We start from the raw sequence: 24,282 nt of genomic DNA, 5'->3' as shown, positions 1-24,282 counted from the left end.
GGTGAGGGCACACTATCCTTTTATCAACAAGAAAAAGAAAGGCAATTGAAAACTCCAGGGAAAAGAAAAAGCTGACAAGAAATATACAGTCCAAATATGAAGATGAAATTTCACCTGATTTTAAGCGATTGCTAGATGTACAAAAAGAGAATCTGTTTGGCCTTGATGCTGAGACAATTCTTTAAATGGCCCAAGGACTGGGTGTTTGGATTTAAAGAGAAGTATATCCATCTGGTAAATAATATTTTTTTTAGTTCTTAAATGGAGGCTGAGTAGGCAGGTTCTTTTATTCTCTTCCAGTAGGCCATTACCAGAGAACACAGGCAGACTAACTAGGGGCTAGACAATGCCTTCTCCTCACCTTCAAATCCAAAGAGGAGGAAAAGGGGAGGATCACTAACTCAGGGAGGAAGAAGGAAAGTTACAAGTTAGGTATAGTATATTCGGAGAGGGGATGAGAGGCACCCAAGGGATACTAGGTTCCCCCCTTCTGCACATACAGGAGGGACAGCAGATCTGTCGCTGGATTTCAGCAGGTGTTTCAGCAGCAGCTGAGACCATGGGCCTGTCTAGTTACATCAGGCTGCCTTGGAGAGCACGCAGGGGGCTCTCTCCTCATGATGCTGACTGGGAATAGCCACAGTTAATGGGTTTGAGCATCAGAGCTCCAGTCCACTCAAAGTAAGTGTTCACTGAAACCCAATGACATTTCAAACACTGATTCAAATACTGATTAACGAATATGTAGGAAACCATCATAACACATCGCATCATCTTCCCCATAGTCTCCAGCCTCCAGGCTCCAGCTAATTCAGGTAAGAGTCCAGTGACCTTCCCCAAAGAGGGGGGTTCCTCAGAACCCTACAATGCAAGAAATAAATTAATCCTGGCTTTACTTTTTTGTCTATTTGAGGAAAAATCTGAGAGGCGTCACGAACACTTTGTAGAGGGGAGATGTGGGTATGTGTGGGGGGTTGCTTTGTACCACATCAAAAAGGGGTGCCTCCACCAGGGCTCTGGGGGCGGAGAGGTGTAGTGACTGAGCATAACCCACTTCTAATGTGGGCCAAATTATCCTGCCCCAGAAAAGCAGGAAGCTTTGAAGAAGGTGCCCAGTCCCCAGGCAGGGGGCAGTGCTGTCCAGAGGAGAGTGCTCTGGGCTGGAACTCGCCATCTCTGTTTCCTGGCTGTAGCTCCAGCCCTGCGGCTCTCTCCATCTGTAAAACAAGGTAGCTGGGTCAGACCAGTGGTGGCCAGCTATGAACTGGCCTTCAGAGACATTCCGTCTGGCCAGCATAGCAATCCAGCCACCCTTCCTAGGCACTCAAGAGGAATGAAATTATATGTTCACACAGAGGCACGCACAAGAATACTCACAGCTGCCTTGTTCGTCATAGTTCAAACTGGAAACAACCCAAATGTCCATCAACTAGCGAACGGGTATGTAAACAGTGGTTCATCTGTACAACAGAACGCCATTTGGCAACAGAAAGGAATGAAGCTGAATGACTATCAAAAACATTATGCAGAGTGAAAGAAGCCAGACCCCAAAGAGTACATACTGCATGATTGTGTCGACGTGAAATTCTGGAACAGATACACTCCTCTATAGTGACATAAAGCAGATCGGTGGTTGCCTGGATCTGGAGGTGGGGGCAGAGTGAGTGAGGAGGGGCACTAGGGAACCTTCTGGAGGGATGAGAATGTTCTGTATTTTGATTGGAGTTAGTTACCTTTGTCAGAACTCATCAGGCTGTACACACTTAGGGACATTTTCTTTTTTTATTTTTACTTATTAAAAATAGAGACAGGGTCTTGCTATGTTGCTTAGGCTGGTTTCGAACTCCTGAGCTCAAGTGATCCGCCTGCTTCAGCCTCCCAAAGTGCTGGGATTACAGGCGGGAGCCACCCTACCCTGCCAGGGGATACTTTCTTGTATATAAATGTTGCCTTAGGCTGGGCATGGTGGCTCACGCCTATGATCCCAGCACTTTGGGAGGCTGAAGTGGGCAGATCACTTGAGGTCAGGAGTTCGAGACCAGCCTGGTCAACATGGTGAAACCCTGTTTCTACTAAAAATACAAAAATTAGCTGGGCATGTTGGCAGGCACCTGTAATCCCAGCTACTCAGGAGGCTGAGGCAGGAGAATCACTTGAATCCGGGAGGCAGAAGTTGCAATGAGCTGAGATTGTGCCACTGCACTCCAGTCTGGGCAGCAGAGGAAGACTCAATCTCAAAAAATTAAACATAAATAAATAAATAATTCCTTAATAAAGTTGATTTAAAAGAAAAAACTTTAAAAATTGAGGCTGTATTTAAACATTAGGCGATTTCAGTTTTCTCTTAAAAGCAAAAGGTCTAGCGTCACTGTGCCACCTTCCTGGGTGACCACAGCTGTTAGAGATAAGTAGCAACTTCTCCACTTTGTTTTATTTATTTTGAGTCTTTCTCTGTCGCCCAGGCTGGAGTGCAGTGGCATGATCTCAGCTCACTGCAGCCTCCACCTCCCGGGTTCAAACGATTCTCCTGCCTCAGCCTCCTGAGTAGCTAGGATTACAGGTGTGTGCCATCACACCTGGCTAATTTTTGTGTTTTTAGTAGAGATGGGGTTTCACCATGTTGGTCAGGCTGGTCTCGAACTCCTGACCTCAAGTTGTCCTCCTGCCTCAGCCTCCCAAAATGCTGTGATTACAGGTGTGAGCCACTGTGCCTGGCCAGCTTTTCCACTTTGATCTTTTGAAACACAAATCTGACTGTCTTAGCTCCCATGGTGTTGCCTCGCTGGAAGCCACCAGTCCCTGCTGGTTAACTCTTTCCTGGAGACACCAGTCTCCTTGGCGCTGGTTCTCAGATGTTACCTCCCCTCTGCAGATATGGCTGAGAAGGACACCACCTTTGAGGCACCACCCCTGGGGACCCAGCCGGACTGCAACCCCACCCCAGAGAATGCCGAGGCGCCTGCCAGGTGACTCCCCCGCCCCTTCTCTCTGTTTGGCTGCTGCGGGAGGGAGCTGTCCCTGCCATGCCCAGGGGATGCCTGGGAGGCAGCTGGGCTCGGGGTGGAGGTGGGGCCTGGGCTGCTCTTTTGTTAAATGTGTGCCCATCTCTGTGCTGACACCATTGGAAAGCCGGAAGGCCTCGAAACCCAGTCCCTGCCCTCAAAATGCCTGGCAGAGACTCGGGGCAGAGGATCTAGGGGCCCAGGCTCTGGTTGCGCAGTCTCCAGAGAAAGGGAATTATTCCTAAAGACCCACTTCCCTCTTCCCATCTCCATCACTCCTGCCTTGGGCTTCTCCCCGCAGCACCAGCCCCACTCAGAGCTCGCTGGTGGACTCCCAGGCCAGTAAGACGCTGCCCATCCCAACCAGCGCTCCCGTCGCTCTCTCCTCCACGGGGAAGCCCGTTCTGGATGCAGGTAATGGTCCCAGCCCACTCACCCCTACTCCCAGCAGGGGCTTCCTCCTGGGGAAGTGTGGATCGGGGGAGCCAGGAGGGAGCTTCTCCTTTGTGGGTATGGTCTGAGAAGGGGGATTAAGGTTGACCCCAGGTTTCTGGCTTCTTGAGTTGGTGCTGTGGCTCTGGCACTTACTAGTGACTATTCTTTTCTTTTTGAAACAGAGTCTCACTCTGTTGCTCAGGCTGGAGGGCAGTGGCACCCATCTTGGCTCACTGCAATCTCCACCTCCCAGGTTCAAGAGATTCTCCTGTCTCAGCCTCCTGAGTAGCTGGGTTTACAGGCGCTTGCCACCATGCCTGGCTAATTTTTTTTTTTTTATTTTTAGTAGAGACGGGGTTTTGCCATGTTGTCCAGGTTGGTCTCAAACTCCTGACCTCAGGTGATCCACCTGCCTCAGCCTCCCAAAGTGCTAGGATTATAGGTGTGAACCACTGCGCCTGGCTGCTAGTGACTATTCTTTAATTCTTGTAGGCAGGAATTTTTTTCACAGCTTCATCCTCGTGGCTTATAATTGCTACTCAGAAAATAGGTCTTTGTTGATTGATTTCATGACTTTGACTAGTTGTTCGAGCCTTTGAGCCTCAGTTGTCTCATCTATACAATGGTAATGGCAGAGACCGTGCAGGGTTATAAGCAGTGTAGCATTGTAGACGGCCTCTGTCAGAGTTAGCTCTTAGGCTGGACGCAGTGGCTCACGCCTGTAATCCCAGCACTTTGGGAGGCCAAGGTGGGTGGATCACGAGGTCAGGAGTTTGAGACCAGCCTGGCCAACATGATGAAACCACATCTCTACTAAAAATACAAAAATTAGCCAGGCGTGGTGGCGCGCGCCTGTAATCCCAGCTACTCAGGAGGCTGAGGCAGGAGAATCGCTTGAACCCGGGAGGCGGAGGTTGCAAGGTTGCAGTGAGCCGAGATTGCACCGCTGCACTCCAGCCTGAGCAGCAGAATGAGAATCAGTCTCAAACAAAACAAAACAAAACAAAACAAAACAAAACAAAACAAACAAACAAAACCCTCAAGAGTTAGCTCTTAGGGAAAGATGCCAGGTTACTCATTTTAGGACTTGCAGTTCTAGTGGCTGACACGAGGTGGCAGTAGTGCTCCGGCCAGAGTTTCTGAAAGTGCGGTCCTGTCTGGCAGCATTGGCACCGGCTGGGAACTTGCTAGGAAAGCAAATTATGGGCCCCATCCCAGACCTAGAGAATCAGAAACTGCACTTTAACAAGATCTCCAGGGCACTCATGTGCACATTAACGTTTGAGAAGCACTTAACTGGCATATACTACTTTTTAAACATCTAAACATGGACTTCAATAAAGTGCAATCACTAGCTCTATGATCTCTGTAAGTGACAAAAGGGAAAAAGGAAGCGAGTTTAGTACCGAGGTGTGAAGGAGTAGATCCAGATAGGGGTTAAGAGCGTGGGCCCTGCAGTCCACCCGGCCTGGCCTGGCCTGGGCTGGGGCTCTACCACTTACTCTCAGGGTGACCTTGGGCAACTTAACGAACTTTCGTGAGCCTCAGCTCCCCTCATTTTTAAACTGAAGGTAGTGACGGTGCCTAGGGCATAGGGTTGGGGATCATTCATTCAGGGAACGCTTGTGGGGTGTGTTTATGTGCAGTGGGGACTCCATGCCTGCCCTCATCAAGCAGGTCTAGAGGGTTGGCCGGGAGGGGACTGGGTTCAACCTCTTCCTTCCCCTCACTGCTTGGCCCTCCCCACCCTGACTCCGGCCACACCAGCAGTGCTGCCAGATGCCGGTCACACCGGGCCCTCGTCCACAGTCCCCAAATTTTGGTCTATTGGACCTCAATTCCTTTGTTCTGGCTCCTAGACGCCTCAATTTCTCACCCTCTAGACACAGTTTGCCCTTCTCTCAGCCTTCAATAGTTGATCAGCTTCCTGGAGCCAGGCGAGGGAGGGCTGGATGAGATAAGAGCCTTGGCTTGGAAAGGACCTGTTGTTGTTAGCCATGATGGAAGCTGTGTCCCAGGAGAAGGAGGAAGTAGTCTGGGGCTGGGGCTGTCTTGTGTGGTTGCAGCAAGGCAAAGAGTGCGGGGCGTCTCTGTGTTCCAGGGCCAGTGCTCTTCTGGGTGATCCTGGTGCTGGCTGTGGTGGTCGGCTCCAGTGCCTTCCTCCTGTGCCACCGGAGGGCCTGCAGGAAGCGAATTCGGCAGAGTAAGTGGCTGTGTCCTTGGGGCCTTGGGGAGGACAGGTTGCTCTCTGCCAGCCTGGCCTGGGTTCTTTCCCTGCCTGCTCCTGCTTTCTGAGGCTGCCACCCCCAGCCTTCCTCCTGGTGTCGTTTCAGAGCTCCACCTGTGCTACCCGGTCCAGACCTCCCAGCCCAAGCTAGAGCTTGTGGGTGAGTGTCCAGCCGTCCAAAGGGGCTGCCCGAGCCAGAGGAACACAGGGCAGCTCTGGGCCTGGGGCGTGGGCTCCAGAGACTGAACTTCTACCCCAGCCTCGAAGCTCCCTGTCTGTGGCTCCTGTCGCATTCTGTACATCTGTAGGGATGCAATGTGGGTGAAAACTCATGCGTGTGGAGAGTGCAATGAGGTGAAGACTGTACTGGGTGTGACGACTGTGTGGCTTGCCCAGAGCCAGAGCAGCACCTGGATGGATGCTGGCATGAACGTTTAAAAGTCTATCTTGTCTGTCACTTTTTCCTCCAGTACCCCCAGGGGGCATTCCTGCCAGCCTCGCCTTCCTCTCTACATTCTACCCTCCCTTTCTCCCTCTCCCTCCTTCTCTTTCTCTTTCCCCTCTCTCTCCCTCTTCTACCACCTGGCAAGTCAGCCCAGGGGCAGGAGGGGAAAGGAGCACATGGGGCAAGAGGGACCCTGGTTCTGCCACTTACAAGCTGTGTGACCCCGGGTGAGTTACTGAATTGTCCTGTGTCTCAGTTTCCTCATCCGGAAAATGCAGATGGTAGAATCTACTTCAGAGGCTTGGCCTGTGGATTCGTCGAGGTCGGGCTGTTAAGCGCATCGTGGAGTACCTGCCTGCAGTCGGTGGCTGCTGCCTATTGACAGGCTGGCCTGTGCCTGGGGCTTTTTCCTTCCTGGAAGCTTCAGGCCTTCCTGAGTCCTGGGTGCTTCTGACCCCCTCCCTGGTCCCTGCACTCTGATCCCTGCCCAGCCTCTGGGCCAGCTCTTCCAGGCAGCCCTTGGGAGCTGGAACCCTCCTCACCTGTCCAGGCAGGGTCGTCTCTACAGCGTGTGTCTTCTAGCTCTCACCTGGGGCAGGGGGCTCCCAGCTATCTTGTGCCAAGCACCTTCTCTCTCCTGGGCAGCCCCTTCAAGGCAGGCCAGGGTCTTCCTCAGCACTGCATGGCATGGATTGGGTGCCTGCTCTGTGCTGGGCTCTGATGGGGGAATCGTCTGAGCCTTCGTTTCTGATTTGCAAGGTGGGCTCCCATACAGGCTTCCTGTACTCCCCCAGTGATGACCTTTGTTCTGCAAGGAGGAGGCAGGGCTCAGCAAGGTGGACGGCTGGCCCAGGGCCACACAGCCTGGCAGTGGCACAGCCAACCTCAGGCACTGGTCCTAGGGGTTTTGGTTTGTAAAGGGCTCAGCCCTGTCCCCTCTTCCTTCCCCCCGCCAGCTCTGTCCACCACCGCAATGCCTACCCAAGAGCCACGTGCTCAGCCTAAGGCCAGGCCCTGGCCCGTCCCCTCATCTCCCCAGGACCCTTGCAGAGGCCCTTGCATAGGCTGACTGTTGACTTGGGCACAAAAACACAGTCCACTGAGGCATGTTTTGAATTTGATGAGTTTCACAAGCAAGCGCTGTGGTCCCTGTGCAAGGGGGGTTTTTGTGTTTTGATAGTTTCAAGCCTGTTTCCATGACCTGTCAGGCTGAGTGTCTCATTGAAACCGGCGTTTGCTTTCTTGACATTTTTCTAGTATTAGAATTTCCATTGCCGTCAGTTTATTTTTTTTCTTCAAACCTCTGTGAGAGCAGTTTTGTTACAGAAGAAAAAAAGAAAGAGAGAAAACACCTTCCCCTAAGAAGCCAGGTCTACAAAGAACTGAGCCCTGAGACTCAATGGTGGACATCTTATCTCAGGTCGTTTTTGACCCTCTAGCTTCTGGTGGGACCTCGGGGTCTGGGTTCCGAGGCTCAAGATGGACAGAAAGTGAAGCCAAGACAGGCAAGCTCACAGGGCACCGGGTGAGAATGGACCGAGCTGGCCGGATGCCCCTTTCCCTTCTGAGCCGTGGGTGGTGAAGGAGGGAAGGAGCACCGGTTTATTGGTTCGTTCATTCATCTATTCACATGGTCTTCATGGAGCACTTACTTCTTGCAGGCTCTGTGCCGGGCCCAGAAGCTGTTCTAGCTCCCTCCAAGCTTTTAGATTAATTCCGACTGCCCGCAGAGGCCAAAGGCAGACGGGAGGGGAGTGTGCGCCCCTTGGCCTCCCACATCCCAGACCTGGGGCAGAGGGTGCTCTTGGTTCCTTTGAGCAGTGAGCACATCAGGGATCTGCGGTCCGTGCAGGTGCGATGAGAGTCCCACCAACCAGCCCTCGAGTGGATCGACCTTCCCGTGTGTGTCCTCGGTGACAGGCATTTGCAAAGCACACACGTGATCTCATCCACTCCTCCGATGGCCTGTGAGGTACCTACTGTTATCCCCGTCTCACAGATTAGCAGCCTAAGGCACAGGATGATGAAGTAATTCATTTAAGGCCACGTGCTGGGTGAGCGGTAGGACGGGGGTTTTATCGTGGTTGTTGAGATGTTTGTAAAAAGATTTTTCACCCTTGGCACCATTGACATTTGGGAATGGATGGTTCTTTGCTGTGGAGCGCTATCCTATAGGACGTTCTGCAGCCCCTCTAGACGCCGTAACCTTCCCTACTTGGGACAACCAAAAATGTCTCTAGACATTGCCATGTGGCCCCTGGGGAAAAACTCCTCGTTGAGAACCACTGGTCTAAAATTCTTTTTTTTGAGACAGAGTCTCGCTCTGTCACCCAGGCTGGAGTGCACTGGTGCCATCTGGGTTCACTGCAACCTCCGCCTCACGGGTTCAAGTGATTCTCCTGCCTCAGCCTCCTGAGTAGCTGGGATTACAGGCTCCTGCCACCATGCCTGGCTAATTTTGGTATTTTTAGTAGAGACGGGGTTTCACCGTGTTGGCCAGGCTGGTCTCAAACTCCTGACCTCATGATCCGCCTGCCTCGGCCTCCCAAAGTGCTGGGTTTGCAGGCATGAGCCACCATGCCTGGCCTTAAAATTCTTTTAATCCTTCATTTTTATGAACACTTGAGTCATTTTCTATTATTCCAGGGAGATTTAGGTTGAAAGAAATTCTTTTTTGTTTTGAAACAGTTTCAAACTTATAGAAATGGTATAAGTATGAAGAATTTATTTTGACCTGAACCATTTGAGAGTAACTGACTGACTGGATGTCTCTCACCCCGAAAACTTCAGTGTGTGTTTCAGACAGACAAGGGTGTATTTTACACGATGTGGTAAGGATCGTCAGAATTGGAATTCACACTGATACATGACCCACAATGAATTCTCAGGCCCTGTTGAAGTTTCTTTATTTGTCCCAATAATGTCCTTTATAGCAGAGGACTCCAGCTCAGGGCCACGTGTTACATTTGCTTGTCTGGTTTCTCGAGTCTCCTTCTGTCCGGATCTGTTCCCCAGGCATTTCCTTCACTTACTGGGAAGAGCGCAGGCTGGTGATCTCGTGGATGCTCCTTGCTTTGGGTTTGTCTGGTGTTTTCTCCCGAGTGGATTTAGGTCATGCATCTTGGGCTGGAAGGTCCCAGGAATGATGCTGGCCTCTTCTCTCTCAGGGCGTCCTGCCAGGTTTCGATGTGTCCCTTTCCTGGTGCTGTGTATTTTGAGCGCTCGACGGAGGTGATGTCCTGCCGGGCTTCTCCACTGTGACGTCTCCATTTGCTCCTCGGTCATTACTAAGTCTTTAGGGGCGTTACTTGAGACTATGTCAATAGCCCATTCTTCAGCAGACCTTCATTTTCTCTATTTATTTGTTTATTTTTTTGAGACAGGGTCTGGCTCTGTCACCCAGGCTGGAGTGCAGTAGTGTGATCTCGGCTTACTGCAACCCCCGCCTCCTGGGTTCAAGCAATTCTCCTGCTTCAGCCTCCCAAGTGGCTGGGATTACAGGCTTGTGCCACAATGCCTGGCTCATTTTTTGTATTTTCAGTAGAGACAGAGTTTCACCATGTTGGCCAGGCTGGTCTCGAACTCCTGGCCTCAAGTGGTCCTCCCGCCTCGGCCTCCCAAAGTTCAGGGATGACAGGCGTGAGCTGCTACCGCGCCCAGCCCAGAACTTTATTTTCTTCACTTACATATTTATATCTGTATGGATTCATGGGGCCCTGTTCTGTTCAATGGGTTGTAATCTCTTACCATCATTTTTTATTCTGATGCTCAAATGGTCCCAGATGAGGTCAGGGAGAGCCCCTTTAAGCTGGCTCTTGTGTGCTTTGGCGTATCCTCATCCTGTGCTTTGAGCATGTCCCTTATTCTGAGATGTTCCCAGCTTAACTTGTGTGCTCCTGCCCCGGCCCTGGAATCAGCTCCCTCTCCAAGGAGCCCGGGGTTTGCATCTCGGGGTACCTGTTGCCAAAGCCTAGCTGAACCTCTGTGCCAAACTCCCCCCTTGGGCCTGTTCTGCTTCCCACAGCACTGGGGAATCACAGGCCAGAGAGGGGAGGGGTCTAAAAGTGGAGAATAACAGGGATGGAGGGGACCGAGAGCTTTACATCGCATGTGAGAACGCACGTGCTCCGTGAGCGCGGGCTTCAGAGCAGCCTGTGACACCGTGCACTTGTGCAAGGGGGCCTGCTGCTGCCCAGCATGGTCCTGGACTTGTGTCCTGGGGGTACCAGACAGGCTTAGGAGAAGACAGTGATTATTCCAAAAGGCAAGGAAACCAACAAATAAGACTAGCAGATAGAATCAACATTTTTAGGGGAAGAGCAGTTATGAAATCTGACCTCTGTGCTTGGCAAGATTTGTTCTGGGTCTTTATGAAAATCTTCATGGGTTGTAACATGGCTCTAGTCAATGTCAGAGCCTTCCAGATTCCGCTTTTTTACCTCTGTGATTTTACACTTGTTTGGGAGAGTCGGTATTGAACTCTGGCTTTCCATTCAGTGTGACGGAGTGCAGAGCCATGTTACTTACCATCCTGGGCTTTTCCTGAACCTGCTGTGTGCTCAACAGCATCCTGGACACCTTCTTTTTAAAATATTTTAATTTTTAAAAATTCTAAGTAGGCCAGGTGTGGTGGCTCACACCTGTAATCCCAGCACTTTGGGAGGCCAAGGTGGGTGGATCACCTGAGGTCGAGAGCTCAAGACCAGCCTGGCAAACAAGACAAAACCCCATCTCTACTAAAAATAAAAAAATTAGCCAGGCGTGGTGGCACACGCTTGTAATCCCAGCTACTCGGGAGGCTGAGGCAGGAGAATTTCTTGAACCTGGGAGGTGGAGGTTGCAGTGAGCTGAGATTGCACCACTGCACTCCAGGCTGAGCAACAGAGCGAGCCTCCGTCTCCAAACAAACAAACAAACAAAAAAACATTCTAAGTGGCCTTCATTTTATATATATATATATATATTTTTTTTTTTTTTTTTTTTTTTTTTTGGAGACAGGGTGTCACTCTGGAGTGCCATGGTGCAATCATGGCTCACTGCAGCCTTGACCTCCTGGGTTCAAGTGATCCCTCAGCCTCCCCAGTAGCTGGGACTACAGATACACACCACCACGCCCAGCTAACTTTTCTATTTTTTGTAGAGACCGGGTCTCCCTTTGTTGTGCAGCCTGGTCTCGAACTCCTGAGCTCAAGTGATCTACCCACCTCGGCCTCCCAAAGTGCTTGGATTATAGGCGAGAGCCACTGTGCCCAGCTAGTCCTCATTTTTTTTTTGAGGCAGAGTCTCGCTCTGTTGCCCAGGTTGGAGTGCAATGGCGCAATCTCAGCTCACTGCAACCTCTGCTTCCCGGGTTCCAGCAATTCTCCTGCCTCAGCCTCCCGAGTAGCTGGGATTATAGGCGCACGCCACCATGCCCAGCTAATTTTTGTATTTTTAGTAGAGATGGGGTTTCACCAGGTTGGCCAGTCTGGTCTGGAACTCCTGGCATCGTGATTTGCCCACCTCAGCCTCCCAAAATACTGGGATTACAGGCATGAGCCACCGCGCCCAGTCTCATTTTTAAAAATAGTTTTAGACATACAGAAAATTGGAGAAGACAGCACAGGAGTTCCCACATGCCCCACACCCAGTTTCCTCTGTGATTAGCATCTTAAGCCAGCATCGTTCATTTGTCAAAATATGTGAACCATTATTGACACAGGATTACAAACGAAAGCCCACACTGTGTTCAGGGTTCCCTTGCATTGCCTAAGGTTCCAGGATCCCATCCAGGAGCCACGTCACATTCAGTCATCACGTCGCCTTAGGCTCCTCTGGCCTGTGGCCGTTTCTCAGATCTTGTTTCTCAAGACCAGTTTTCCTGATGGCCTTGGCAGTTTTTGAGTATTGATCAGGTGTTTTGCGGGACGCCTGTCTCCTGGGATCTGTCTGATGTCTTCCCCATGATTAGACTGGAGTTATGCGTTGGGGGAAGAAGACCACAGAGGTGAAACGTCATGCTCATCACATCAAATCTTGGCTGGGCCCAGTGGCTCATGCCTGTAATCCCAGCACTTTGGGAGGCCAAGCCTGGCAGATCACCTGAGGTCAGGAGTTTGAGACCAGCCTGGCCAACATGGTGAAACCCTGTCTCTACTGAAAATACAAAAATTAGCCGGGTGTCATGACACGCACCTGTAGTCCCAGCTACTTGGGAGGCTGAGGCAGGAGGATCACTTAAACCCCAGAGGCAGAGGTTGCATTGAGCTGAGAACGTGCCACTATACTCCAGCCTCGGTGACAGAGCGAGACTCCATCTCAAAAAAAAAAAAAAAAAAATCAACCTGATTTACCACTGGGCACCTTCACTTTTGATATCTCTTTTAATATTCTCAACAAGCCCCAAAGTTGATGTGATTCATCCCATTTTCCAGCTAGGAGGACAGAGGCTCGGAGAAGGGAAGTAATATTGTGCTGAGTTTCACCGCCAAGGAGGCCCCTGCTCCAGGGTGGCTAAGCGGCCTCATTGTTTTTGACATTTGGCTGGTTTTCAATTTGAGGGTTATTAGAAACCCGCTGCTGTGCTTGGCCTTTTTGTTTTCTTTCGGGTTATTTCCTGAGGGTGTGTTCCCTCAAGAAGGATGACTGGGTAAAGAGTGTGAGGTTTTTGTTGCCAGATGGCTCTTTAGAAAAATGGAACCAGCCTGCAGGGTATGGGCAGCTCTGCGATCCCGTTCACCCACTTCCCCTTCAAGGCCGAGTTGTGTCATTTTTATTTATTTTGTTTTGTTACTTTGTCACACTTTTTTTTTTATTATTCTGTTGGCCACCCCCAGTGACTTGGTACCAAAGAACAGTTGGCTGCTTGTAAAACTCAAAATCACTCTGGAGGGACCATGATTTAGTTTCACTGACGTCATTGAAAAGAATGTGCCTCGGCCGGGTGCGGTGGCTCACGCCTGTAATCCCAGCACTTTGGGAGGCCGAGGCGGGTGGATCACAAGGTCAAGAGATCGAGACCAGCCTGGCCAACATGGTGAAACCCCGTCTCTACTAAAAATATAAAAATTAGCTAAGCATGGTGGTACGTGCCTGTAATCCCAGCTACTCGGGAGGCTGAGGCAGGAGAATCGCTTGAACCCAGGAGGCGGAGGTTGCAGTGAGCCGAGATTGCGCTGCTGCACTCCACCCTGGCGACAGAGTGAGACTCCATCTCAAAAAAAAAAAAAAAAAATTACCCCTGGCCGGGCAAGGTGGCTCATGCCTGTAATCCCAGCACTTCGAGAGGCCGAGGCGGGCAGATCACCTGAGGTCAGGAGTTCGAGACCAACCTGGCCAACATGGTGAAACCTTGTTTCTACTAAAAATACAAAAATTAGCCGGGCGTGGTGGCACATGTCGGTAATCCCAGCTACTTGTGAGAATTGCTTAAACCTGTGAGGCGGAGGTTGCAGTGAGCCAAGATCGTGCCACTGCACTCCAGCCTGGGTGACAGAGTGAGACTCTGTCTCAAAAAAAGAAAAAATTACCCCTAAGAGTGTTTCCCAAACTCACCTAGTGTCCACACAGCGTGTTCAAATGGTCAGTCTTGCGTATACTTTATCCTACTTGTTGACTGAGCACTGGTGAGCATATCTGTGAGGACTCAGGGTAGGTGGCTCTCCAGAGCTGCTGAAGTCAGAGATGTGTGCAGGAGGTGGCGTGGCTGGCATACGGGCATCTTGGTGGCAGATTTGTCTAGCCAGGGATGTGTGCCTGACAACAGCATATTCCAGATCTCCGTAGGTAGCGTTCTCAGGAGTGGTTAAAAGCTGGGCATCCCTGGAGGATGGTCTGCTCTGGGAACTGACTTGCTCCAGGATGAGCTAGATGCCCGGATGCCCTCTCACCTTTCTCAGATGGCCAGTGAGCCAAGGTTAAATGTTAAATGTCAATATGTGCTTGGGCGTGACCTGGCCCCTGTTTAATATGGGAGAACAATGGGAGTGGAGGGTAGAGGTTTGAGATGAGAAGATAGAGGTTGTGCGTTGAGAATCATTGTATCAGTACCTCCTGAGACTACAAAAGGATGGGATTGAAGGAAATGAGATGGCCCGAGAGCAGTTGTCCTCCTCGAAGGCTGCCACCTGGGTGCTTTCAGGCACAAGAAAGACAAAATCGAAGTCCAGCTGGAGTCAGAAGGGCTCCACAGCAGACTGGCTTCGGGCGTGTCCCAGGCAGGGTCCGGGTAGCATCTGTAGGATCCATCATCCTGTCTCCATGACCTGCCTTGAGGTCCTCTATGTGGGTTTTGCCTGGTATTCCAGAGAATTCGGGGCTCTCCACACCCTGGAGACAGTAAGGTGGGCGCAGCAGCCACAGACAAGCCTCTGACCCAGTGGAAGCCTCCTGGGCTCTGGTTGGGCCTGTGCTTCTCGTGAACCAATCCTTGCATGTGCGCGGGGGTGGGGGTTGGGAGAGTGGTTCAGTGTGTTCATTGGTTTAGTCATTAGGAATGAGAGTGGCAGCCAGGTGTGGTGGCTCACGCCTGTAATCCCAGCACTTTGCAAGGCCAAGGCGGGCAGATCTCTGGAGGTCAGGAGTTTGAGACCGGCCCGGCCAACATGGTGAAACCCCGTCTCTACTGAAAATACAAAAAAATTAGCTGGGGTTGGTGGCACGAGCCTATAATCCCAGCTATTCGGGAGGCTGAGGCATGAGAATCACTTGAACCCAGGAGGCGGAGGTTACATTGAGCCGAGATCATGCCACTGCACTCTAGCGTGGGCGACAGAGTGAGACTCCATCTCAAAAAAAAAAAAAAAGGAATGAGAGTGGCCAGGGGATAGAGGTGGTCCCCTGTCCTCCATCTGCCACTGGAGAAGTGAGCCTCCTTGCCTTGAGCTGGGGTGGGCACTGACTCTGAAACCCATCCAAGGCTCTCCAGACTGAGGACCTGACCCCTGGGCTGAGTTCAGCACCACCTGTGATCCAGGAGGACCATTTGCCAATAGTTGGGGCGGGTGGGGCCGGGGGCTGCCAGACTCCTTGGTGAAGTTGCTGCTCTTGCTTTTTGCAGATTCCAGACCCAGGAGGAGCTCAACGGTAAGTACCCCTCCCTTGCCCCCACCTCAGCTTCGTGCCCCTAAATCTGACTCCTTCCCTAACAGATCTGAAGTTTTGAGAGCTTCTGGGGGAAGGGAGAGGGAGGGGACGGAAGGGCCATTCCCCTCCCACGGTGCCCAGGGTGCAGGCCCGTCCTGCAAGTTCAGGCTGAGTCTGACCCACCACAGGGACCTCTGTGCACAGGGGCCTCGCCTGGGGCCTCAGCCAGGCCTTGGCTAAGGATGGAGAGCCCCACCCTCATAGCAGCCTCCAGCTCCTGGCTCAGCCGGCCGGGAATTTCCAGAAGGGCCTGTACACAGTGGATTTGGTTTGGGCCACTTTTGGGTACCAGGTCTGGTCAGGAGGAAGACTGTGTTCATTTTCCCCTTTTCTTTACTCTTCCATGAATCTCATCCTCCAAGCTGGATGACAGAGCAGGTGGCTATGGTCCATTCCTTTTTTTTTTTTTTCCCATCTATCAGTTCTTCCATTACTTTCTTTTAATTCAAGCATTCATGCATTAAGAAGGGTTTCTATCCTTTCATTTTTCAATATAATATACACAACCATAATGCTAGTTCAGTTTCAAATTATGGGGGATCACATTCGAATATGCTTGGATGTGACAAGTGGCTGTTACAATACTGAGAAATTTCATGAAAGAGGTATTCAACAATTTGTAAGGTAATCAAATATGTTTTTGCTGCATAGGCCAATGCATTAATAGTAACTTGTTTTAAAGTGCAGTCTTTTGACCGGATATGATGGCTCACACTTAAAATCCCAGCATTTTGGGAGGCTGAGGCAGGCGGATCACCTGAGGTCAGGAGTTTGAGACCAGCCTTGCCAACATAGTGAAACCCCGTCTCTACTAAAACTACAAAAAGTATCCAGGTGTAGTGGCACACACCTGTAGTCCCAGCTACTCAGGAGGCTGAGGCAGGAGAATCGCTTGAGCCTGGGGGACAGAGGTTGCAGGGAGCCGAGATTGCACCACTGCTCTCCCAGCCCGGGTAACAGAGTGAGACTCCATCTGAAAAAAAAAAAAAAAAGGCAGTCTTTTAGCCTTCATATTATTATGAAAGAGTATTCAAGATTATGTATTAAGGTTGGTGCCATTTGCCATTAAAAGTAATGGCAAACCTGGTTTAACCCTTCTGATAGGTAGTTGTGGATGTTGGGGTTGAGAACAGAATAATCTTTGTCTGGAGTGACACCACACTCTAGAATTTCCACTTTGAAAAATACTCAGTTCTTTTTTTTTTTTTTTTTTAATTTTTTTAGTATTTATTGATCATTCTTGGGTGTTTCTCAGAGAGGGGGATTTGGCAGGGTCATAGGACAATAGTGGAGGGAAGGTCAGCAGATAAACATGTGAACAAAGGTCTCTGGTTTTCCTAGGCAGAGGGCCCTGCCGCCTTCTGCAGTGTTTGTGTCCCTGGGTACTTGAGATTAGGGGTGGTGATGACTCTTAACGAGTGAAGAATACTCAGTTCTAAGCTGTGATTCCTGGTAGAACAAACTTTATTTTTCTAGCCCAGCAGTGATCTAGAAGCTGAGGAATCTCAGCGCCTTTTAAAAGTTATTATGTGGTTTTGTTTTAAAAAGCTCCTGTTTTGGGAAAGTAGAATTTATGGGTATAACATATGTTTATTATTTGTACATAAAATAAAACCATTTAAAAAGTAAAAAAAAATAATAATAATAATGGCAAAAACGTGATTACTTTTGCACCAATCTAAAAGATACGCCCTCTGTGCCTTGAGAATCATTGCGTCAGCACGGGCATCCCTGCCTCCTCTGAATTACTCAAACTCACTCCATTTTGAAGGCATCAGGACATTTCATGAGGCCACTTCTTTGCCCTTACCTGTAAAAATCAAAAACTAAACTGACACTTTCCTCATGACATAGCTGTTTTTTTGTTTTTTTTAGCATTTAGAAAATATTTATTAATAGTATACATGTATTTAGATTATATAGTGTAGAGGTCACCGGGCTTGTCACTGCAACTAACAGTAGTCTGTTTTTAGAATGCTTGAGTGTGATCATAAAAGACTGCTTTCCAGGATGTCGGGGCTGGGGAGCTGGAGGGGCTGCTCCAGGAGGTGGGGGACCTGGAGCTGGTACTTACAGACTTGGGTGCTTATGAGTGTGGGTTATGGACCAGATGCCAGGGTTCAAATCCTAGCTCAGATACTTATTGATGGTATAACCCTGGGCAAATTACTCGACTGCTCTGTGCCTCAGTTTCCTCATCTGTAAAATGGGGAGTGGGCTGTTACTCACCTCATACAGTGGTTGTGAGGATTAACATATGTCAAGGACTTTAGGACAGGGCCACGGACGTGGCGAGCACCCTGTGAGTCGCTGACTGCTACCCCTACTATTTAGTACAAATTAAAAGCAACAGACTTCACCCAGAAAGCTGAGAAGCCCGGGGCAGCTCATGGTAGCTTTAAAGCAGAAAGGGAGACTCACTGGGGTCTGTAGAGATGAAAAAAAAAGGGGCCTCCCAGTTCAGAGACTGGTGGGGAGGTTGGGGGTACCCTGCAGCAGCACCCATTCCCCTCCCACAGCAGCTGAGGAGTGGTGCGTCGGTGACAGAACCCATCGCGGAAGAGCTAGGGTTAATGAGCCAGCCACTGATGGAGACCTGCCACAACGTGGGGGCAGCCTACCTGGAGAGCCTGCCGCTGCAGGATGCCAGCCCGGCCGGGGGCCCCTCGTCCCCCAGGGACCTTCCTGAGCCCCGGGTGTCCACGGAGCACACCAATAACAAGATTGGTGAGTCAGCCTGTTTTGGGAGGCCCTCTGCAGCCCAGGGGCAGATGGGAGATGAATACGGGGCCCTGGGCCCTGGAAGGGACCTGGAGACCCTGGAGTTGAAAGGCCCAGGAAAGGAGAGGCATGGATTCTTCACCCCAATTGAAGTTTCTGTAAGTAGGGACAGCAAGGGTACTTACCTCGTAGGCCATTGTGCGAATTCATGAGCCAGTGTGCATGAGGTGCCTGCTGTTACTCATAAAAAATGAACACCACCCCAGCCCCCAACACCGAGCACCCGAGGGGACAGGAGGAAGACGTGCCAGTGGTCACAGGACCTGCCACTTGTCTGGCGCATTCCGGGCACTGTGTAGGTGCCATCTCTTCATCTCTGATGGTCTCACCACCTTCTTTGGATGGTGTCTTTCTCCCCATTTTTCAGCTGGGGAGACTGTGGCTCAGAGGGTGAAGTGATTTTCCCCATTGCATGGCTTCTAAGTGGCACAGCTGGGACTCGTCCCGTATCTGCTGGGCCCTGAAGCCCGTGGTTTGTCCACGTTACCACCCACCCTCTGCAGAAGCAGGAGGCCAGATGGGGCCCAGATGTTCAGAGCTTCCCAATGGCAGCTGCTGCCAGCCTGGACAGACATTGGCTTTGGCCTCCTGTGGGCCTCCCTGCCTCCTCTCTTGCTTCTCATCACCTTGGTACGGCATTTTCCCCAAAATGTATACCTGACCCTATTGCACTCCTGCCGAGAAGCCTCCAGCGGCTTCCCATTCCCTATGGGATGAATTCCAGCATTCTTATTCCAGCACTCAAGGCTGACAGCAAGTTGTAGCTCCCCGACCAGACTCACCTACCTTCTGACCCCACAGTCTGTCCCTCCCCCTCATGGCAGTCTCCCAAATTTACAGACCCCTCTCTCACTTCTGAGCTTCTCAATGGGAGCTACCCCCTCGCCTGAAATAGCCAACTCCACTGCCTTGAATCCAGTTAATTCTGGATATCCTGGGGACCCTGCTTATTTGCCCCTTCCTCCAGGAAGCCTTCTGTGCCCTCTCCACTGTGCTATGCTCCCTAAGAACCCAGGCCTCCCCTACCCGGTGTCCTAGCACCCAGTGGTGTGACTGCGTGTTTATAGCCTTCCTCCACCTCCACCTGGCTTTGTGCTCCCTGTGGGCAGGGCCTTGGTGGACCCCACCTCTGTCACTTCTGGAAGGGTAACTGGCACTGGGATAATACTGAAGAGTCATTTGTAATTGTCCTGTGCATTTCTATGGCAGACAGTGGTGGCCAGAACTCTTCAGGGCAGTCATCTTCTCTTTTTATTTTTTCAGCCTCCTGAGTAGCTGGGATTATGGGCGAGTGTCATCATGCCTGGCTAATTTTTTGTATTTTTAGTAGAGATGGGGTTTCATTGTGTTGGCCAGGCTGGTCTGGAACTCCTGGCCTCAAGGTGATCTGCCTGCCTTGGCCTCCCAAAGTACTGGGATTATAGGCATGAGCCACCATGCCCAGCCTGGGCAGTCTTTTGTAACAAACTGAAACTTTTGAAATGGTAGCTTTTAGTAAGTTTTATTTGAAAAGTATGTATTTTGGGAAATACCATCAAAGGCTTCTTCAGAATTCCTAAGAAGTCCTAATTGGAACATCTGAGTCCACACTGAGTACATACAGTGCCTGGAATCCCAGGGGTGGGGTTCAGAGGGTGTTTGATGGGGAGGAGAAGGAAGTACCAGGCTCCCAGGCAGCTGGCTCAGGTGTGGGCTGCCCTCCCCTGGCATGGCCTGCAGGCCTTGCTGGTGAGTGGATCGGGGGCCACCTCCGCCATGGTGGAAAGGGAAGGCCTTGGAGGTTCTCTTGGGCACCCAAGACACAGGCAACCCCCTTGTCCTCCTATTGCCAGCCCAGGGGAGCGTTCCCCCTTCCCATCCAGTTCCCAAGAGGGGTCACACTGGGGTCTGTACATCATCCCTCTTCCCCTGGGAACCAGGCAAGGGAAGAACCCCTTTCCCCCCAACTTCCTCACCTGCCCTCCCCACATAGCCAAGATGAATTCCCTGGACTCTGGAGCTCTGGGGAGGGGGCAGGAAATCCATGCAGCCCTTGGAAGCCACCCCCACAGCCTGGGGAGTAGGCAGCCTGTGATGGGGGCAGAGCCAGAGCGGGGCAGACCCCTCATGGCCGGCTCTGAAGTTTCCAGACCCCTCTCTCACTTCTGAGCTCAGTGGGAGCTGCTTCCTCACCCGGAGCAGCCACTTCCACTGCCTTGAATCCAGTTAATTCCAGATTTCCTGGGGACTCTGCCCATTTCCCTGAGGAATGTGAGGGGACCAGCCTGTCCCCAGCTGTGGCTCCTTCTCCCTAATCCAGCACCCCCACCCCCACTTCCCTCCCACCTGACCCCACCCGCCTCTCATCTTCTCTGCCCATCCCCCTCTGGGCCTTCTCTCCCCTCCTGGGGTCTCCTTTCTCACCACCCCCAGCCCCCATCTTTTGCCCAGCCCTATATAGGGCTCCTAGGACCGGGAGCCCACAAGCCTTGATGGAGGTGTGGGGAGTGCTGAGGCCCTGCTCTGTTTTGGGGTCTATGGGGGCGCCCAGCCCATAGCCTGTCCCGCACTCTGGGCCTTCTCCTCTTGCTGCCGTTTGGCGCACTTCTCTCTTTCCTGGGGGTGTTCAAAACCAGAATAGAAGAACCAGCGTCATGCAATAGGGTTGAGGGTGTGGGGGACTCGAGAACCTTTTTGGGGTTCCTGAACCTGAGGGGTATAACTGCATTACCCAGAAAGGCAGGGGTCCCTGCACCCCCACCCCACCCCAGCTCTCAAGTTCCCTCTTGAGCTTCCCCATTCTGGCCTCCAGAGTCCAGCGCAGAACAGCTGGGAGCCAGCCCACCCTGAGCCAGACACCATCAGCTGGGCGGAGGCCAGGCTTCCCCACTCCCCAGCATCTCGGGCCACTGAACCTGAGCCTCCATGTCCCCTCTATCAGAAGGCCACACCAGAAGCCCCCACATCAGACTGTGGCGAGGACCGGCCATCCGTCCAAGCTCCCACCATGTGCTCGCAGCACAGCCATGCACGCTGCAGGCAGGAGATCGGCTCTGAGCAGTAAGCCCTGAAATTCACGGCCTGAGCCAGGCTGTCTCAATCATGGGCTGCCGAGACCTATTGAGGGGGCCGGGTTTTCTGCAGGATGTGACAGGCTGGCTGAGTTTGCCCGGACCGAGGGGACTCCCAGGACACGGGACTTGCAGTACTAGAACCTGGAATGTTCCCGGGCAAGCTGGACAAGTTGGTCACCCCGGGTTTTGGCTGCAGGCACACAGATAGGAGCAGAAAGGGCCACCAGGCGGAGTGGGTGGTTTTTTTTGGGATTTCTCCTAACTACGTGGCGACCTTGGGCAGGTCATTTAACCTCTCCAGGCTTCAGGTTCTTATCTGTAAATGGGAATCTTGATGGGGTCCTCCTTGCAGGAGGGCTGGGGACCCAGGAGCGGGGGTGTGGAAACTGCTCAGCTCTGCTGTTTCTGCTCGTGCTCTGGTTACCCACGGCTTTGCCTGTTTTTGTCCACAGTTTGCTTTCTCTCCCACCCTGTCCTCTTCTTCCCTACCCATCCCCAGAGAAGTGCTGAGAAAATCCTAAGTACAAGTGGGCTGGTTCTTAACTCCTCAAGGCCCAGCTCCTAGCTGTTGTATTTCCTCTGAGCCCCCAGGATGCCTGTAAAGTACATCAGAGAGGCTGTGCCATCAGCCTGAAGCCACCCGGCAGGTGTACCAGCACTGGGCCTCGGCCCTTCTCTGCCTCTTTGCTCCCATCCTGGCTGGTGCTCTGGCCTCCCTCGCTCACCCATCCTTTTGCCTTGCAGAGAAAATCTACATCATGAAGGCTGACACCGTGATCGTGGGGACTGTGAAGGCTGAGCTGCCGGAGGGCCGGGGCCTGGCGGGGCCAGCAGAGCCCGAGTTGGAGGAGGAGCTGGAGGCGGACCATACCCCCCACTACCCCGAGCAGGAGACAGAACCGCCTCTGGGCAGCTGCAGCGATGTCATGCTCTCAGTGGAAGAGGAAGGGAAAGAAGACCCCTTGCCCACAGCCGCCTCTGGAAAGTGAGGCCTGGGCTGGGCTGGGGCTAGGAGGGCAGCAGGGTGGCCTCTGGGAGGCCAGGATGGCACTGTTGGCACCAAGGTTGGGGGCAGAGGCCCATCTGGCCTGAACTGAGGCTCCAGCATCTAGTGGAGGACCGGCTGGTCATTGCAGGGGTCTGGTGGTCTCTGCTTGCATCCCCAACTTAGCTGTCCCCTGACCCAGAGCCTAGGGGATCCGGGGCTTGTACAGAAGAGACAGTCCAAGGGGACTGGATCCCAGCAGTGATGTTGGTTGAGGCAGCAAACAGATGGCAGGATGGGCACTGCCGAGAACAGCATTGGTCCCAGAGCCCTGGGCATCAGACCCTAACCACCAGGCCCACAGCCCAGCGAGGGAGAGGTCGTGAGGCCAGCTCCCGGTGCCCCTGTAACCCTACTCTCCTCTCTCCCTGGACCTCAGAGGTGACACCCATTGGGCCCTTCCGGCATGCCCCCAGTTACTGTAAATGTGGCCCCCAGTGGGCGTGGAGCCAGTGCCTGTGGTTTCTCCAGAGTCAAAAGGGAAGTCGAGGGATGGGGCGTCGTCAGCTGGCACCGTCTCTGCTGCAGCAGCCACACTGTACTCTGCACTGGCGTGAGGGCCCCTGCCTGGGCTGCGGGACCCTCCTGGTGCTGCCCACCTTCCCTGTCCTGTAGCCCCCTCGGTGGGCCCAGGGCCTAGGGCCCAGGATCAAGTCACTCATCTCAGAATGTCCCCACCAATCCCCGCCACAGCAGGCGCCTCGGGTCCCAGATGTCTGCAGCCCTCAGCAGCTGCAGACCGCCCCTCACCAACCCAGAGAACCTGCTTTACTTTGCCCAGGGACTTCCTTCCCATGTGAACATGGGGAACTTCGGGCCCTGCCTGGGGTCCTTGACCGCTCTCTGTGGGCCCCACCCACTCTGTCCTGGGAAATGAAGAAGCATCTTCCTTAGGTCTGCCCTGCTTGCAAATCCACTAGCACCGACCCCACCACCTGGTTCCAGCTCTGCACCCTTTGGGGTGTGGATGTCGAGAGGCACCACGGCCTCACCCAGGCATCTGCTTTACTCTGGACCATAGGAAACAAGACCGTTTGGAGATTTCATCAGGATTTTGGGTTTTTCACATTTCAAGCTAAGGAGTGAAGTGGCCCTGACTTCCGGTCGGCTGGCCAGCTGACTCCCTAGGGCCTTCAGACGTGTATGCAAATGAGTGATGGATAAGGATGAGTCTTGGAGTTGCGGGCAGCCTGGAGACTCGTGGACTTACCGCCTGGAGGCAGGCCCGGGAAAGCTGCTGTTTACTCATCGGCCAGCCACGTGCTCTCTGGAGGAAGTGATAGTTTCTGAAACCGCTCAGATGTTTTGGGGAAAGTTGGAGAAGCCGTGGCCTTGCGAGAGGTGGTTACACCAGAACCTGGACATTGGCCAGAAGAAGCTTAAGTGGGCAGACACTGTTTGCCCAGTGTTTGTGCAAGGATGGAGTGGGTGTCTCTGCATCACCCACAGCCGCAGCTGTAAGGCACGCTGGAAGGCACACGCCTGCCGGGCAGGGCAGTCTGGCGCCCATGATGGGAGGGATTGACATGTTTTAACAAAATAATGCACTTCCTTACCTAGTGGCCCTTCACACAACTTTTGAATCTCTAAAAATCCATAAAATCCTTAAAGAACTGTAAGGCTGAGGACATGATCATTGAAATTGAGAGTATGTTATTAATAGAACCCCTGAGCAGAAGTGGCTTTGGGAGTCTCCCAGCAGGGCAGGGATTCCCACTGAACCCCCAGGCACTAAGGTGGCCAGTCTCTGGTAGAATGGATACTTCTGGGGCCGGGAGCCCACTTCCTGCTGGGGCAGTCCTTCTTGTTGCTGGAAGATTTTCCTTATCGCTCGAGGCAAATTCTTTCTCCATGTAATTGCTGCTCCCTGGTCCAAAGGCTGCCCTTTGAGGACACTCAAAGCCACTGTCGGCCAGTTGCGGTGCCTCACCCCTGTAATCCCAGCACACTGGGAGGCCGAGGCGAGTGGATCACCTGAGGTCAGGAGTTCAAGACTAGCCTGGCCAACATGGTAAAACCCCGTCTCTACTAAAAATACAAAAATTAGTCGGGTGTGGTGGCGGGCACCTGTAATCCCAGCTACTCAGGAGGCTGAGGCAGGAGAATCGCTTGAACCTGGGAGGTGGAGGTTGCAGCAGTGAGCCGAGATCGTGCCACTGCACTCCAGCCTG

General features: G+C 52.3%; 1 protein-coding gene across 3 annotated transcripts in view; it reads left to right on the top strand.

The window, feature by feature from the left end:
• The window catches only part of TNFRSF8 (TNF receptor superfamily member 8), a 79,888-nt gene extending 56,158 nt beyond the window's left edge, over positions 1-23,730 (top strand). For 2 of the 3 annotated variants that reach the window (XM_034955616.3, XM_003822060.6), the window contains 7 exons: positions 2,873-2,966; positions 3,304-3,416; positions 5,539-5,640; positions 5,771-5,824; positions 15,147-15,172; positions 17,752-17,959; positions 21,811-23,730. In XM_034955616.3, coding sequence (XP_034811507.3) covers positions 2,873-2,966; positions 3,304-3,416; positions 5,539-5,640; positions 5,771-5,824; positions 15,147-15,172; positions 17,752-17,959; positions 21,811-22,055 — 842 coding nt within the window. In that variant the 3' untranslated portion in view covers positions 22,056-23,730. The remainder of the gene's footprint in view (positions 1-2,872; positions 2,967-3,303; positions 3,417-5,538; positions 5,641-5,770; positions 5,825-15,146; positions 15,173-17,751; positions 17,960-21,810) is intronic. The other variant, XM_008975575.5, reaches the window with a different exon arrangement.
• Positions 23,731-24,282: the final 552 nt, after the last annotated feature.

The sequence above is a fragment of the Pan paniscus genome, chromosome 1, assembly GCF_029289425.2.
Source record: "Pan paniscus chromosome 1, NHGRI_mPanPan1-v2.0_pri, whole genome shotgun sequence".
Lineage (NCBI taxonomy): Eukaryota > Metazoa > Chordata > Mammalia > Primates > Hominidae > Pan > Pan paniscus.
Note: the sequence above shows the minus strand (reverse complement) of the source record. Positions and strands in the feature narration are given on the sequence as shown.